Raw genomic sequence first — 17,525 nt, 5'->3', positions numbered from 1 at the left:
TAAATTACACAGGCAGCAAGGTAATGTTGCAAAAAAGTTGTGGCAACGTTAACCCCTGACATACCTAACGTTGCTACATAATGTTCAGTATATGTTGAAAAAAATGACCCTTAAACGTTGACACAACGTTGTATCAACATACATTCAACATTGCAACAACGTTAGGTATGTTAGGGGCTAATGTTGCCACAACGTTGTGGTAACATTACCTTGTTGACTGGGCTGATTATACTTACTTAAAATTCAGCAAAACACAACATTTGATTTGCGATGATATTTTTACTAGGGGGAAATAAGCCAAGGAAGTACCGATGTAAAACATACCATAAAGAATTCTGATATAAAATGACAAACATCTGAAGATATTGCAAAACTAATGTCTTAGGTCATCATATTTATTATATATACCAGAAATGTAAATAAATACACAATAAGAGTACATATATGTCGGTGAGTCAATAAAAAATTTTAAAAAATACAAAAAAAATTACAGAACAGACTACGCATTTCAAATTTATGAGAAAAATTCTTCAAGAAATGAAAATTCAGTACAACTTTCTGTGCCTACCATTCCAGCTGGTTTAACAATGGCATCACTTTTCAAAGCGGCACACATCAAACAGACCTGGGAAAACTTTCACAGTGCAAGAAATGGCATGTGTCTGCATGTGTGTTACAAACACTACTTTTCTAGAGGTATATGAATATGTATTTACATCGACAAACAGTCTATGTTCAAAAATTGCAAATTCGTGCATACAAAACTCTATGAGGGGAAAAGCAATTCAGTTTTTCATTGGACTTCCTCTTGTACACATTTATTTATTATTATTATTATAAAAATTTCATGAAGAATCACAGTTTATTCACGTTCTTAATTAATGTATTACTTTATAGAGTATGTCCTTAGTTGCACTTTAAAAATAAATACATTGTAATATATTTGTGTGCACTTCAGAATAACACAATGGTAGAATTCTGCACCTGTAAAATTACCAGTACTTTGCAGAAATAACTAGTGTTGGGTGATACAGTATGTAACATTGTTATTCGTACACATAGAATTTCCGAGAAAAAAATGTCATATCTACTAGTAAATATAATCATTTTCATATGTACCTGGAAATTAATGTTAATGAAGGTTTTACCAACAAATGTCAATAAAAATGTATGTTCAAAGTGTATAAACAGAGCATATAATTTGTGTGAAAAGAGAAAAACACGCTGTTTCATGCAACATTGTTATTCGTACAGGCAAGAGTTTCAATCTTCCTCGCATACAGCACCACCGCTATTCGGGCGATTTCGTGCACTTTGCAACTTCGTAACAAGTTTGAACATGCAGGCACGCTCCCCGTGAAGCGGAATGCTGGCGTAGGTATTGTTGTAGGCCTATCGTCTATCTATCAGCGTGTTCGAAATGGGCAAGGTGAAGGAACTTAGTTCCGATCTGAAGGATGATATTATAAATTTGGCCCTTAGAGGTTATTCGTTAAGAAAAATTGGACAAACAGTCAATAAATCACACTCCACAGTTCAATACATAGTAAACAAATTTAGAGAGGAAGGTTCAACACAGAATGTGCCGAGAAAACCAAAAGAGACACGGTTGAATAAACGTGATGAACGCTTTATTTTAAAAAGAGTGCGAGAAAACCCCCGACTAAGTGTTCCTCAGTTACGACCGTTAGTAGAAAATGTTGCTGGCAAGATGATGTTCGATCAAACTGTCCGACGTGCCTTATGGAAGCATGGATATCATGGCAGAATACCACGAAAGAGGCCGTATGTAAATAAGGTGAATCGCAGGAATAGACTTTCATTCGCGAAAGAGCAGATCCACAAGGACCAGGAATTTTGGGATAGTGCCATATGGTCAGACTAGTCCAAGATTAATATATACGGCTCAGATGGGATAAATAGGGTCTGGAGAAAATCAAATAAAGGCAATGATCACATTAACACAGTTCCAACAGTAAAACACGGTGGTGGGTCATTAATGATTTGGGACTGTGTCGTCCAAAGGTGTTGGTACCATCCAGTTTATTGATGATATCATGGATGCATATGTCTATTTGGACATAATGAAGAACAATGTAAAGCAGAGTGCCCAAGAAATGGACATGTCGCCTATCTACAGATTCCAACAAGACATAAGCATAAGGCGCGAGTTAACATGAAATGGCTTATATGGAATGTGCCCAAAAAATGGACGTCGCCTATCTACAGATTCCAACAAGACAATGACAGTAAGCATAAGGCGCGAGTTAACATGAAATGGCTTATATGGAATGTGCCCAAAAAATGGACGTCGCCTATCTACATATTCCAACAAGACAATGACAGTAAGCATAAGGCGCGAGTTAACACGAATTGGCTTATATGGAATGTGCCCAAAGTACTACAAACACCAGCTCAAAGTCCAGACTTAAATCCCATTGAGAATTATGGGCAATTTTGAAGAGGCGATTCCATAAAGCAGGCGTCAAATCCAAACAAGAGTTCAAAACTGTTGTGCAAGCCGAGTGGAATAAAATAATCTCTGAAACATGTCGGGAACTGGTTAATTCTATGAAGAATAGGTGTCAATCAGTAATTAAAGCCAAAGGATACGCATCAAAGTATTAGAACTGTCAGTCAATTTGCTCTGAATATGTTTTTTTTCTTTTATATTATTAAGTGTACGAATAGAAAAGTTGTACAAAAAATGGCATGTTTCTCTTTCAGCTTCATTTAATTTATTATTGCCATTGGTTATACAGAATTTGGGTAAGATTTTATGTTCCTAATGATATTAGTTATTGAATTGTAAAGAAACAATTTCAAGAGTGTATTTTCTTTCAGATATTAAAGCATTTTCTTTGAAAATCCATGTGTACGAATAAGAATGTTACATACTGTATATCGTCCAGACGATATATCACGATATTGAAAAAATTTCATGATGATATTTTGGTGATATATATATATAGTGTTGGTGATATATCATCATATTTCGGCAATATATATTGTGTAGGTGACATATCATTATGATATTTGGTGACATATATCATGGAGACAATATATCACCAATATCATGATACAGAAAAAATATTGTATCGTCTGTGGCGATATTTTCTTGACGATATATCGTGATATCAAATTTCCGATATCTTCCATCCCTAGAAATAACAACTGGAAATTAATATTTGGGAAATGAGTGAATAAATACAGAGAACCTTAGTACTCACTTTTCCCGCCAAGCTATTTTTCGTAGTTCTACAAACAAGCATGCGAAGCAACAATGCAAGTTCCAATGAAGATGGTGGCAGTGAACAGCGAAGTTAATAGAATTATAAGAAACAGCTTTGTGTGAAAGGTGAGCACCAAGGTTAATGAATTTTTGTAAGAAAGCCTAGCTTACATCCAGTTTTACTTTATATCCTCGTCCTACTTCATATGGAGTGGTTACACTATCCAACTCTTCTGCCCAGAATGGGATGAATTTTTCAAGTCGCAAAAATCTAAGAGTGAAGTAGCCAACGTTTCTTGCACCGTAATCTCTGCCAACCTACAATACAATATATAACAAACAATATTAAAATTAACACATTCTTAAATCACTATGTTTATTAGGGTTACACAAATATGAAATTTAAGCAGACTCCGTGACAAGTGTGGTGCAAATGTGCTATGAAGACAGAGGTCCCATGTTCGATCCCTGGGTAAGGCACGGTTGCAGTTTAATACGCAAATTTTATTTGTAGTATTACATGCAAAATGGGAAATGTAAATTTCGGTAGGGTTTACAATAGAAATATTAGACTCCTGCAGGTATTGTTAAATTTTTAACCGTTTTTTTCTTGCTTGCTTATTTTAAATCACCTTTACATGCAGATAGGGTAATCAGGATAGAATTACAGTCTGAACTATTAAGTATCTGCTCTCAGCATCAAAGGTGGAACCTCTTGATATGAGGACATAGTGTTAATCAATATGCTATTGAAGGTTGTTTTTTTTTATTTAAAAAAATAAATATCACCATTGACTGGTAATCAAAAATTATTCATTTAACTGACACCATCCTTACTAATTAATTATTTAAAATTATGCCAATTTCATTTCTTTACAGTATGGCTGGAAATACAGTAACACACAACATTTGAACATAAACAGGCAGCATTCATGTTCAAAGGGTCATCCATCCAAAACCAAACATTTTTTACAGTGAACCTTCAAGTTTGCAAACACTTAACGCAATTTTATTAAGGCATTGGGCAGCATTTGCATGTGTATTGAACTTTCAAGCACGAATTCCAGAAATCTCCTCGAACAAAATGCACCCTGCTGTACCTAATGTTGCACTTCTTCCCTACCCACAGAATGCCAATAATGTACAGTGTTGCCAACTTTTGGTACACTTTATTTCCGGCCAAACTGTAGAACAATTATGGCTCTGAATCTTATGATATATTCTTTTGAGAGAAGAGGCTAATTTGAACCTACATAGTTAAGTTTACATCAGCTATGAAGTAAACACGTACCTTCATTAACCTCTCGTAGACATGAAGCGCATACTCTGAAGGTATATATAGACAATATCCAGGTTCGCCTGTGTTGGTGAAAGCCATCACCATTACATCTGAAGCGTAACCAACATTCACTTTCTGAAACAAGAAAATACAATAACACAAGAAACTATCTTAAGTCTTGTACCAGAAAATACACTAATTACATATTTATAAACAGCACATTGACTCTCTTGGATCAGCAGATTCAGTGGGAAGGAAGAAAAACACTGGTACTGGGGAGTACATGTTTTGCTGAATGGTACAACTGACTCAGAAAACTATGCAAACAAGAAGTTTGTGAGACATTACCTGTTGCAAAATAATCAAGAGAAAATATTTTAGAGAAATCAACCTCAAATAGTATTAGGTTTCTAAAGTTACAATCATAAATTAATACATTATTGATAATGTGCACAAGAAAAATTAATGTTTGAAAATGTAATATTAAATATGATGATGATTATTACAGTAGCCAAATCTTGAGAGATTTCTCACAGGAAGCAGATGATACAGTATTTGAAATTGCACCTCTGATTTTCCTACAGTTAATTTGATGACAAAACCTCTGTTTTCCAAGGACTATAAAAATTAGTTTTTTATATATACTTCTTAATAGTACATGGTACTTTTAGATCAAAATTAGGTACAGTATGATATTCCAGTAAAAGAAGCCTAGCTTCCTTGCCTCAGGTAATCCCAAAAAAAATATTTCACCTTAGCATCCAGAGAAGACACAGTTGCCAAATTTTGATCTTCCCCCACATTAAAAACTTTTAAGTTAACAATTTAAGTGTCATAAAATAACTGTTGCTAGAGTTCCACCACTTGCAAGTAGCAAGTTACCACAAGAATTACTAAAAAATGTAACTTACTTGGAACTGCATCACAAGTAAATAGTTACTTCCAAACACTGATTTTAACCTTGAAAAAGGCACAACACAGGACATGCCAGCAACGAAATATTATAGTGAATACTGACACAGACGTTCATACCCTAGCTAGAGCATAATTCTTCATACACCCTTCTCTGAGAAGCATAACAAATCTTGTTACTGAACATACCCTCTTGAAAATCCTAGATGCAAAATGCTGAAGAAATAACTATTTTAAAATGCCACTAACCTTGTATGTAAAGGGGAGGAGATGCATGTCGGAATTTGATAACTCTGACATCAATTCTCTTGACTTTGGTCCAACAATATTAATTACTGTATACATTGAAGTGACGTCACTGAGACCAACTGAATTATCAACAGGTTGATGTCGTCTCATCCATTCAAAAATTCTAGTTTGCTGATTTGTTGGTGACACCATAAAGTAGCTATAAATGTAAAATAGATCAATTCAATTGATAGTTTTCTTTTTAGTTTAAGTCTAATACACTATTCAAATTTACATTGGACACCATATATATAAATAAGGGATGTAAAAATATACAGGGTTGGACACGAAAAACTTGGTCTGAAACAAAACTTTCCCCTAAATTAATGTGCTTCAAAAACAAGAACAGATGGAGTAACGTGGCGTGATCAGATAGAGAGAGTAGTGGAATGGGTGAATGTAGAAGAAATAATAGTTTGAGAATGTCCGACAAGATGAGGCGAGCCAGTTTTTCATGCCCAACCGTGTACATTTTTTATTGATACCAATTGAGTTTCAGTATCAGAGTTTCCAGCTCATTTCGCTTGACCAAATTCCTAGTTTTCCAGGTATTTTCAAATAACTTTCCAGATTATATAATGTTTTAACATAATTCTTCAAATAAAAGAAACACTAAAAATATTTTTTACACACAAAATACCTTTAATCAAAAATCCTGAGTGATTGATTTGGTTTATTTTACTTAGCTTTTCTGCTACTTTTGACCAATTGCAAAGATGAGGATGAGTGATGATATGATGAAATTGATGAAGGACACACACGAATAACACCCATGGCCACACATGGTGATAACAGACTCCGTGAAAGTGTTGCGTGGCAATTTTGCCGACTGTATAAAAGACCAAAATGAAAGAAATGTATCGGCCAATATCGATAAATAAATTCCAGCCAATATTGATACATTGGCATACAGCTCAGCCCTAATTAAAAAGTTTTCAAAATATTGATTAATATGAACATCTACGTATTCCACTCCAGTTATATGAATCAACTGACCAGAGTTGCTTTAAAATATTCTTGAATTACGTCAGAATATTCAAATACATGTTATGTAATTACAAATTTCAGTTTTTCACACAATGCTAGTGCAAAATAAACTTTGAATTATGCATAATTTCAAGGATAATTAGACACTGCAAAAGTGTCGTGTATCATTTTTGTGAACCCTGCAGAAGACCAAAAAGCCTGAAAAGTATTGTTTGATACTGATGTATCGGTATTGGTTAACCCTAATCAAAAAGCAATACATGATGCAAGTTGTTTTTCATGATACGTTGTGAGTTGTGTAGGAATTTCAGGGTGTTTTTCAATAGGAACATAACAATGGCAATTTATTCTTCACTGTACAAATGTTTGAAATACAAATATCAGCATCATCTCAATCCTACAACCAAGTAGCATAATTATTACTGTAGTGTTAATAATTCTATCCATTCCAACAGTTACTATTATCAGAAGTTAATGGTTATCCAACAATTAATCAGCCCATCCCTACTACAAACAAAACTCACGAAAGGAAAGAACAAGGAAAGACAGCCTGTGTTTTCCAAGTCTCCTACCCCCTTCACACAATAAATGTTAAAAGGGTGGCTACACACCGGGAATTCCAGGAATTCTGCATGAATTATTGGCTGCGTGACTTTTTCTCCATAGACGTGAAACATTGCAACTTTTATTATCACAAATCCCATTGAATTTAAACATATTTATAAATGCCCTGAGGCAACTTGTTTATCTTTTATTTTTATCAACAAGGAAAAGAAAGTTACGTGGAAAATAAAACTGAATTCTCTCAATCCGTTTACTTTCTTAGTATCCTTTGCAGAACAATGTATCTGACAGACGTAGATTAGTATATCCATAACATTTGTGACTTGTGTTTGTACATTGTTTTAGAGTCTGAGTATGTGAAATGGTATATGTAAACTCTGCACCTTAAATTAAATATTTTAAATATACAAGATACCGTTGAAATGAATTGAATTAGAATTTTTGGATACATTGGAATCACACAGACCCTTTATATTGTTAATATATCTGTGTGTGTGGTGAGAGATGGTAATACATAAGGTTGAAGCAGAGGAAACGTTTGCTTGTATGCTTGAATTATTCTAAAGTTCACCTTGAAAAACTGGGTATTATACATGCTTTCATCATGGTCCTAGAGTGGCTACCCTGGTTAAAAATATAAACCGTATAAACCCTTACCAATTTTCTGACTGCCGAATAAGCATACAATCATTCTCATAGCCTCCACGCTCATTCTGCATTCCTGTGTGTGCTATCCCTCCCACAGGTATGTTGACGTCATTTGAACAAAGCTGCTGTAGGTAATCAACGACTTGCGTACTGGCAGACTGCAACAATGAAATATAATTTTTAATTAAAAAAAAATAAAACTTTTCACAGCTGAACTTTTGCTGGAAACTGAAATTAAGCATGTAATAAAATAGCTACAATTAGCTTCAGCACTTACCAGCATTTTCCTTCAAAACAGTCATACCGCAAACATACTGCACTGTATTTCCTGTTCAGCAAAATTGAACATGCACTTTTAACAACACAAAAAACAGGTAAAGACTATTTTTTAAAGCTTGTAACATAAATTATTAAATTTCACTCCATTTTAATATCATTTCTGTTTCTCTTAGCCAGTGCTCGAAGTGGAAATTCCTAAATGGAGGATGCTTGGTTGAGTTAGGGGATAGATCGGGGTATGCTTGTAAGGATCAACATGGAAACAATGCAGTATGTGGAGGGATATTTCCACAAATTTTATCCTAGCTGGGGGATGCTTCATGAAAATTTTCTTACCTGGGAGATAGCATCCCCATGCCCCCCCCCATCTACTTTGAGCATTACTCTTAGCATAACTCATCTTACCTTAACTCATCGATATTTTGCAAACATCAACTTGTTGTACTAAGGTAAAGAAAAAATGTAATATTTATGATACCATAAGCTAAAAGTGGGAGTAGAATTATTAAAGTAATCTATTGCATAGTAGATTGATAAGTATTGCAAAGTTCATTTACGAAACTTAAATATTACATAATTTACAATTCAGATTCTTCCAGGCGAGCAAGCAGTTGAAAAACAGCAATTTATTAAACAAACAACATTTATATTCGAAAAGTACAATTACCGAATGCAGAAAAAGCTGTTGGCAGAAATAAATATGATATATGCATGCATTTTATGCACTGTGCAAGATATGTTTAAGCTCCAGCACATCTGCAAAAATAAATTAATCGCCATTAAGATAATGACACCAAACCAACTCTCACACACATATGCATATGAAGTCCAATTTACCAAATTAATATATAGACATTTTTGAAGCAAAAGAAAACAAGCTATCAAATGATGTGTGAGCATTTACTCAAGGCGGGAATAAGTACACATGTACGTTTGCAAAGGGGTCCCGGGTTCGATACCCGGTGGAGGCACATAGTGGTTCGGATTCCACTTTAAACTGTAGGTCCAGTCCTGATTAGCCTTACTCTGCACAAATTGGACTTAAAACATCAAGTCAAACCAAACATGTACATTTGCAGAATTCTGCACTAAAAGATGTTCGATGTACACCTATATGTTCGAGGCATGGCTGATTTCAAACTGCTGCCAGATGCCATCTATTAGCAGTAGAAATAAACTGTTTTGACCAGTTGACAAGAAGAGTGTTAGTCTTAACTGTCATCTACGTGGAAGTAAGAAAACCACTTTGCAACACATGGAAGGCAGTAATGTTGGGTGCACAAGAATTTACTCTCTTCGCAAATAATGAAGTTCAAGGTGAAAAATATGAAGAGGAAATTTATGCGACAGTGAGTCATAGTGATCCTGTATGGCATTAGTCGGAAGTTAGTTACTTTCGAACATCATAGTTATGAACAAAATGTATGTAGAATACATGAATCACAAAAATTCACACTCACACATCCCCTAAATGTGCCTTCCTGGCATGGTGCTACATGCACGGGGAACTTTACCTTACCTTAATCAAGGTAGAGGCCATTGCGGAGGAGTAACTGAAAATTTGATTTAAAATATTCTCTAGTTTTATAAATAGGGTAATTCCATGTCAAATTAACCAGTGCATAAACCTTTGATGTCTGGATTTGGCTAAATTTTGGTATACATGTTTCTTATCATCTGAAATATAGGAAATATTTTTATTTTCTTATTTTTCATGTTCCAGGTTTTTGAGTTATTGAAATTTGAAAATTGCCCAAAAACTGCTCACCACTGAAACTTTAAATACAATTTGCAAGAGACCTGTTTCGGCTAGAGGACTGGACATGGTCTCATTTTAATGCTTATGAAGAGGGCTTTCATTTGATATACAACATGCTTGGTTTTTTGCTAAAAACAAATTTTAAAAGTTGTTCCAAAATTTTATTTTACAATTTCCAAAAAATTAAATTTTCAAAAATTTTCAAATTTTTATTACAAATACTGGTACACATCTACTGAAGGTTCAGTCAAAATTTCAAGGTGGTATCTCTTTGGTACCATGAGTGAGAGACAGTTAAAGCTCACGTGTCCATCCCTTTCCTGCAGTGACTTGTTTATTCCTGCTCTCCAACTGGATCAGTTGTGGTGTAGCTGTCCAAGTGTGTACATCTCAGTTAACTTACGTGCAGTGAATTGTTTGACACTTGCTTTATTAGTGTCTTCATTTGTTAAAAGAAATCTTGATATGGATGGCAAGAAGTGTTTACTGTTGTAATCCTTTGAAGAAAAAGGGACACTGGTGTAGTAAAGATCTGAGGAATGTGGCAGCTTGGATGGTTTCTTTAAATTACGGAATTGAAGAAAACATGAAAATTTGCACTTCCTGTAGACTGCAGTTAGGGAAGGAAAAGCAGGCTATCGTTTCAGAAAAAGAAAATCTTTCAGGGCCAGATGATAATGCTGGTCCTAGTTGCAGTAACCAAGATTAAGAATATATGGATGTTGGTACAGGGTTCAGCTACTTGAATGACTCTTTGATCTCTCTTGGTGAGTCTCCAGTGAGTAAGAGGAAACTGAAGAGTTCGAAAAGGTACTGCAGAGAAAAGATAAAGAAAATATGAAATACTTAAACCCAATCCCTTTTTAATGCAGAAGGTGACAAAGATGAAGAAGAATGCCACTGTAGCAATTTAGAATCAGAAATCTTTGAGCAACTTAAAGAGAGATTTAAAACTGCAAATAAAAGTGAAAGGTTCATGATTTTGTCGATTTTGCCCAAAAGTTGGTCATGTGGAAAATTTGAAAAGGAGTTTGGTGTTAGAGCAAGAAAAAAAAAAGAAAAAAAGAAAAAAAAAACTCGTCGAAGAGAAGGGAATTTTGTCCTCACTTGACCCCAGATCTGAAAAACCTTTCCTAGAAGAAACAGCCTCATAAGTTAAAGATTTTTACTGCAGTGATGAAGTTAGCAGGCAAATGCCTGGCAAGAAAGACTATGTTTCCGTGAGGGGCACAGATGGTAAACATATCCACATTAAAAAAAGATTGATCCTGGGAAATTTGAGAGAAATATTCACACTTTTTAAATCTAAATACCTGCTACTTACGATTGGGTTTTCAAAATTTGTAGAATTAAGACCAAAGAGTTGCATAATAGCAGGAGCCAGTGGTATCCAGACTGTGTTTGTAACACTCATCAAAATGTTAAACTAATGATAGATGGAGTGATGAAGTTGATATGTATGCTTCTGTATATATAATATGGTTAGGTATGTAAAATATGGTAACTTAAATCATCGCATGGTCTTGAAAGGAATCCACTTTTCATATGATGCTAAAGAGATACCACCTTGAAATTTTGACTGAACCTTCAGTAGATGTGTAAAACTTTTGAAAATTCTTAAAAATGTAGTTTTTTTGGAAATTGTGAAAATAAAATTTTCAAACAGATTTCAAAATTTGTTTTCGCAAAAAAAAAACAAAAAAAAAAAACAAGCATGTTGTATATCAAATAAAAGCCCTCTTCATAAGCTTTAAAATGAGACCAGCCCTGTAGTTGAAACAGGTTTCTTGCAAATTGTATTTAATGTTTCAGCGGTGAGCGGTTCTTGAGCAATTTTGTCAATTTTCAAAATTCAATAACTCAAAAACCGGCTATATGAAAAATAAAAATAAAACATTTTCTATATTTCAGATAAGCAACGTGTATACCAAAAATTAGTCAAATCCATGACATCAAATTCCAAAATTTATGTTTTCTTGGTTGATTTGGCATGGAATTACCTAATATACTAATTTGTTTTAACCATAAAATGTTAAAGCTGAGCATCTTAAATACTGTTTGAGTCTCAGCAGGTGGGACTTTTAAATCCCGACCTGAGGGGTTAATTTATTGAAAGAGTATTTTCACATGTTATGAAAAATTAAGGGAGATTTCACACCAAAGTAATAAGCAATATGCGACACACAGCCTGTCATGATGCTTCGGTGAGAAACATTGCTGTTGATTCGCTTGTCTCCAAATAACATGTGTAACATGTCACTTCTCGTTCCAGTCTGAACTCAACCTTACACAAACAGCTATGGAAGTCTCTAAAATTATGAATTTTGCAGTCAAGTTCAATGCAACAACATAAATAGCCACAATGAAAAACCTGCCAGACTTCAGGGTTTTTAACGTTTCACGGCATACCATGTGCAATAAACATTTTACATTTAAACATTTCATGCAAGGAACATTCTCATTCATGCAGTCAAAAACTGAACATTCCACTTTATGCCAAGCGTAATGTAATGGTATAGAATAGGGAAGAACAAGATATCTGAAGATGAGGCAAGCAAGAAGAAACACTACCTCATCATCCAAACCATTCGTTCGGCCAGACTGAAAACATCAGAGGAACTGTTAGTTCACATACAACACACAAACAAAAAAACATACTGCATATGCATACAGCCACAACAACAATACAGTCATCCAGTACACAAAATCCCCTAAAATTTCCTTCCCTGGCTACCAGTTACAACTATGGAAGTGTAACAAGAACAGCAGGTAAACTTTCTGTGTGGCTTTAAAAGGTGACACTTTATATTGAATTATTAAATTATAACATAATCTTAAAACTTCCTTTTTCTATAATTAAACAATATGACATTTTAGTAATGTTACATTATATTGGTTATTAGCAATGTTCAGTATTAAGATTTATGCCACATTACTGTTGCAACTTTTCTTTCAAATATATTTATATTATTTATCACAATCAAGCATTTCAGTTATGTTTTCATTATTAACATCTCATACAATGAATACATCATGGTTCATACGTCTTTCTCTTCAGAATATAACAGGCTTTTAAATGGTACCACGCACATGTGTACATCAAGTATGAGGAAAGGGAAATCGGGGATAATTCGGTAAATTTCCCTCCAAAAAATCCCTTTTGGTAACTTTGGTGCCCTCTGGATCAGCCCTGGATATAGGTAACTGATTATAATCTACCTTGAAAAATACTATGGTCTATACGTAATGTGTCTGCCAAGTTTCATTTCAATATCTTCAATAGGTATGAGGGATGAGGGAAAAAATATTTTGCAATCCTGTTTGACTGTACTATGAGATACTAATTGGGGATAATTCGGTAAATTTCTCTCCAAAAAATCTTTTTTGGTAACTTTGGGGCCGCAACACCAAAAAAATGTACATAAAGCAACTGACTAAACGCGGCACACAAACAAACACACATTTGCACTTTGTCAGCATAACACAAAAACACTGAAAATCGTGACTAAATAAAAGGTCGTTGTTTCTTCAATAGCAAAACACATGTTTCACCAACAAAAAACGTATTATTCCATTGAACACAGGTTACTTCAGTCAGAGATGTTTGTGGGCATAATATTACATCCAACACAGAATAAGCTATAGTGACCAAAGGCGTAATATTACGCCGAACACAGGGAAGGGGTTAATATTGGCTTAATAAAACATAACTGAAATGCTTGATTATGTAATTGTAATTATAAAGTTCTAGTTTTTATTTTTTGAGCATGTCTTTTGGTTGAATGATAAAATTCTATTTAACTTCAATACCGAAAGCATGGTCACCAAAATGACGACTCTACTTTTATATTAAAATAGAAAATTAGTGCTTCTTGTTATGAACACATGGATAAGGTTAGAAATTTAATGTTTCAATAATTAGAATAGGTTACATCTTGGTTGTATAAGTCTGGAAGAGCTGTTTCTAAGAAAAGTATTAATACAAAATTTGTCACAAACTCACATTACTTAATAAAACCAATAATTTATACAAAGAGTTTACATAATTGCACATGTTTGTATGGAAGAAGTTTAATTTATATATTATTTTGGATCACTTTCCTGCCATTTTTTGGGTAATCATGCAAATAAGGACAAATAACAATTAGATGAAATTGGCGGAGGAACGTTCACGAACCCTCATACCCAGGCCGAAGCGTGAACCTGGACTTTTGGTAGTGAGACTGTAAGTCAACCATTCAGCCACTGAGGTTGCACATGAGATTTAAAACACACTAAAACCAACATCTGGATATCATGAATGTGAAACTTTGGTTACAACTGTGCATGTTATTACCTTAATTTCAAATTTTGTGAAAGACGACATGTCAATGATTCCAACACCTTCCCGGCACGCAAGGTACTCCTCTCGCATAAAATCGAAGAATTCTGGTTTGCTGAAAGTTCCTTTTGGTAACTGAGGTAAAGGATCACCTCCTGAAGATTAAAGAGATATTTGTACAAACAATGGATAGAGAAATATTTCTCAAAAAGTTACTAATTTCCATCAATAATCTAAAAGTTCACTGATCCCCTTAATAAATGTTAGATGATTGAAATGCCAAAGAAACTACATATTCAGCATAGAGAATGGAGATTACATGTTTGCATAAAAATTGTAACAAAATGGCAGAATATTGCACTAAATTTACGATATTTATAGTGGGTCAGTAAAAGGAAATTTCACCAATAAACTAATACAGCAATCTACCCTTATTGGCCAATATTGGTAGAGTATGGATTAATCTGTCCCATGCCTACTAACTTCATATTCAAATCCAAGGAAAAGTCTTATCTTGGACACATCTTCCTGGAGCGTGATATCAATATTTCAAATGGCCACATCACATCCTTCAAATAAATAAATAAATATTTTTTTTCAAAAAGTCAGTTATGTGTAAGTGGAAGAATTGACACTAGTGGTGACTGGGTAAGAAGTTTCCTTGTTTTTTAATGTAAATGTGGACATACAGCATTCTATTTACATCTTGCCTTCAAAATTAGATGCAATGACAAGAAGTGTATACAGACAGGAAACTCCCAGGTACTTGACATAGAACTCTCACATTTGGTGTGAGTGGTCCTGGGTTTGACTCCAATATTACAGTGTTGATCCAGCATTATGAGGAAAATTGGAGAGGTACTTAAAAGCAATACAGCAGAGGATTCTGGTGTCGAACGCAAGCTAACAGCAGTAATAGGACTCAACACACTGACCAAGTGCCACCAATGAAAATTGGCTTCACAAAAACTCTGGACATATTCTTTTCACCATGGTGTAGAGTCAGTCCTTACTCATTCCTCTTCTTGTCAAAACCACAGCACATGCACGGTTGACAGTCGAAAGCATTGCCACATCTTTTTCCCTCTTATCATGTCAGCAGCCAGCCCTCATCTGGGGATGGTCACTGCATCACTCAGCAGCATGTGCATGAGGGAGGGATGAAGACAGAAACATTAAAAAAGAAATGGACTGGACTGAATCTTTCGCGATCCACAAAAAATAGTCAAGGGAGCAAGGCAAGTATATCCACTTGTGCCACCCTCTCCCTGTCCTGTTTTAGGGGGCGTGGCAAGATGCTTGGCAACTCTGAACTAGCCTTCCCTTATGACTGTGTACTACACCCCTAGATTTATGGCTGTGGTTTTCTCTTCGATTGGAGAAACGAAGGACATTTAAAAAGGTCAAGAAGAGTAGGCAATACAAGAAGTGTAACATAATTTGAAATATAATTTTCACCAGCAATTATTCTTATTCTGTGGATATGGCAAAGTAATAAAATGCAACACTGCCCATATAGAATTGTACATGAAAATGTGCTTCTTCGATAATAATTTTTACACTTACGATTATAACTCGAATCAAAGTACAACGCTCTTTCGTAACCCATCCTTGTACCAAACACTGCTCCTTGTGTTTCCAGAACACTATACAATGGTGAGCAGCGAAGTTTCCTAGCATATTTGTATTCAGATTGTAGAGGATACAAAATAGAGTAATGTCTGGAAAGAAAGAAAGGAAAAAAAAAATTCTGTAAAATTTCAACTTCGTGTATTTAGATATTTCAATGAAAATTGTAAGCTTTTACCAACTGTTCTACCAAGTCCTGGTCAAGCCTACATTTTTTGCTGAAATTTCTGTGCAGTGCATCACCTGTGTGAAAAATTAGAAGGTTTAACCCAGGATAGAATTACTTGTACAACACTGAAAGGCAGGGTTGGCAAAATTTGTGAATATTTTAAAAGGAACAAAACAAACAGTTCTTTGTTGTTTTAAACATGTTTAAACAGTGTTTTAATCAAGAACCAAAAAAAACATGTTTTAAACAAATAAAACGTTTAAAACATAATGCTAAGAAGACTTATTTTCTAAGAATTAATGATTAATAAGAAATCTGTTAATCATCCAAGGTAGGGCTGTGTTCCCAGTTATAAAATAAACACTTGACTAATTTCTTAAAATATCTATTTATGTTACTCTTGAATCTCACATGTATGCTGTTCGAGAACGTTCAACTAACCCACAGTTGCCAGGTCCACTCTATGCTCATGGTCGCTACTGTTTTCTGAAATACTGCATTTTGATTGATCATTGAGTTGGTGTTTTAAGTCCACTTTATGTACAGTAAGGCTAATCAGGACTGAACCTACAGTTTAAAGGAGGATCCAAACCACTATGTGCCTCCATCGGTTATCGAACCTGGGAACCCTTGATTATAAGGCGACGACGCTACCGCTGCCCCATCGGGGAGGCCTAAATATTGCATTTTTATCATGAATGCAACAAAATACATTGACATTAACAATTATCCACAATACGTTAAGCGTGGTACAAAATTGTTTATCCATATACCATTAAATTATAAACATGTTTTAAACACTTGTAAAAAAAAAGTTTAAACGTGGCCCATAGGTACTCACTATGGTCACTGAACAGATTTCTGTGCACAGTAAATAAAATGACACAGATAGAATGAAAAGACAAAGTTATCGAACACACAAGTAATCACAGACTATCAAATATAAGTATCAAAATGTATTTTAAACAGGTCTAAAAAAACATTATAAACATTTGTTTAAACACATTTGTTTTAAACATGCCAACCCTTCTCAAAGTTATAAATGATGGGAAAAAAAATCTTAATTAACATGGAGTTACATTACCTGTTTAATAATAATAAGTTTAAAGACACACTGTTGCACCTACACTTTTGTATGTATGCTTGTGAAAAGTAAGCTAAATGTCTATTTACTAGAACAACACTAATACACTACATTTTGTTGACTCCGAATAGAAAATGACCACAGGAACATCAAAAAAATTAATTCATAATTCCAGAATTTGTTAATTGCAGACTGGCTGTAAAATCATTTGTGAAAGACAAATTCAAAATCTAATTCCAGCGTTTGAGGGTTGGTGAGTAGCTACAGTTTTAGAACAACTTAGTGTTAATATGGTGGATAAAACATTAAATCTTCTCAATGTTTTGACACACTTCAAGAGGTATTAATTAACACAATCAAATACAATGCTAGTT

At 34.4% G+C, this 17,525-nt stretch overlaps 1 protein-coding gene across 4 annotated transcripts in view; it reads right to left on the bottom strand.

Moving 5' to 3' along the window:
- The window catches only part of LOC146001684 (pyruvate dehydrogenase phosphatase regulatory subunit, mitochondrial-like), a 51,751-nt gene that overhangs the window by 6,335 nt on the left and 27,891 nt on the right, over positions 1 to 17,525 (bottom strand). For all 4 annotated transcript variants that reach the window (XM_083139329.1, XM_083139328.1, XM_083139331.1 and 1 more), the window contains exons 10-15: positions 15,836 to 15,990; positions 14,285 to 14,424; positions 7,920 to 8,068; positions 5,673 to 5,871; positions 4,524 to 4,646; positions 3,404 to 3,550 (exon numbers count right to left, since the gene is read on the bottom strand). In XM_083139329.1, the coding sequence (XP_082995455.1) occupies positions 3,404 to 3,550; positions 4,524 to 4,646; positions 5,673 to 5,871; positions 7,920 to 8,068; positions 14,285 to 14,424; positions 15,836 to 15,990 (913 nt within the window). The remainder of the gene's footprint in view (positions 1 to 3,403; positions 3,551 to 4,523; positions 4,647 to 5,672; positions 5,872 to 7,919; positions 8,069 to 14,284; positions 14,425 to 15,835; positions 15,991 to 17,525) is intronic.

The sequence above is a fragment of the Lepisma saccharinum genome, chromosome 17 (assembly GCF_977018435.1).
Source record: "Lepisma saccharinum chromosome 17, izLepSacc3.1, whole genome shotgun sequence".
NCBI classification, from domain to species: Eukaryota; Metazoa; Arthropoda; class Insecta; order Zygentoma; family Lepismatidae; genus Lepisma; species Lepisma saccharinum.
The sequence above is the reverse complement of the archived record's forward strand: the minus strand, read 5'-3'. Positions and strand labels throughout refer to the sequence as shown.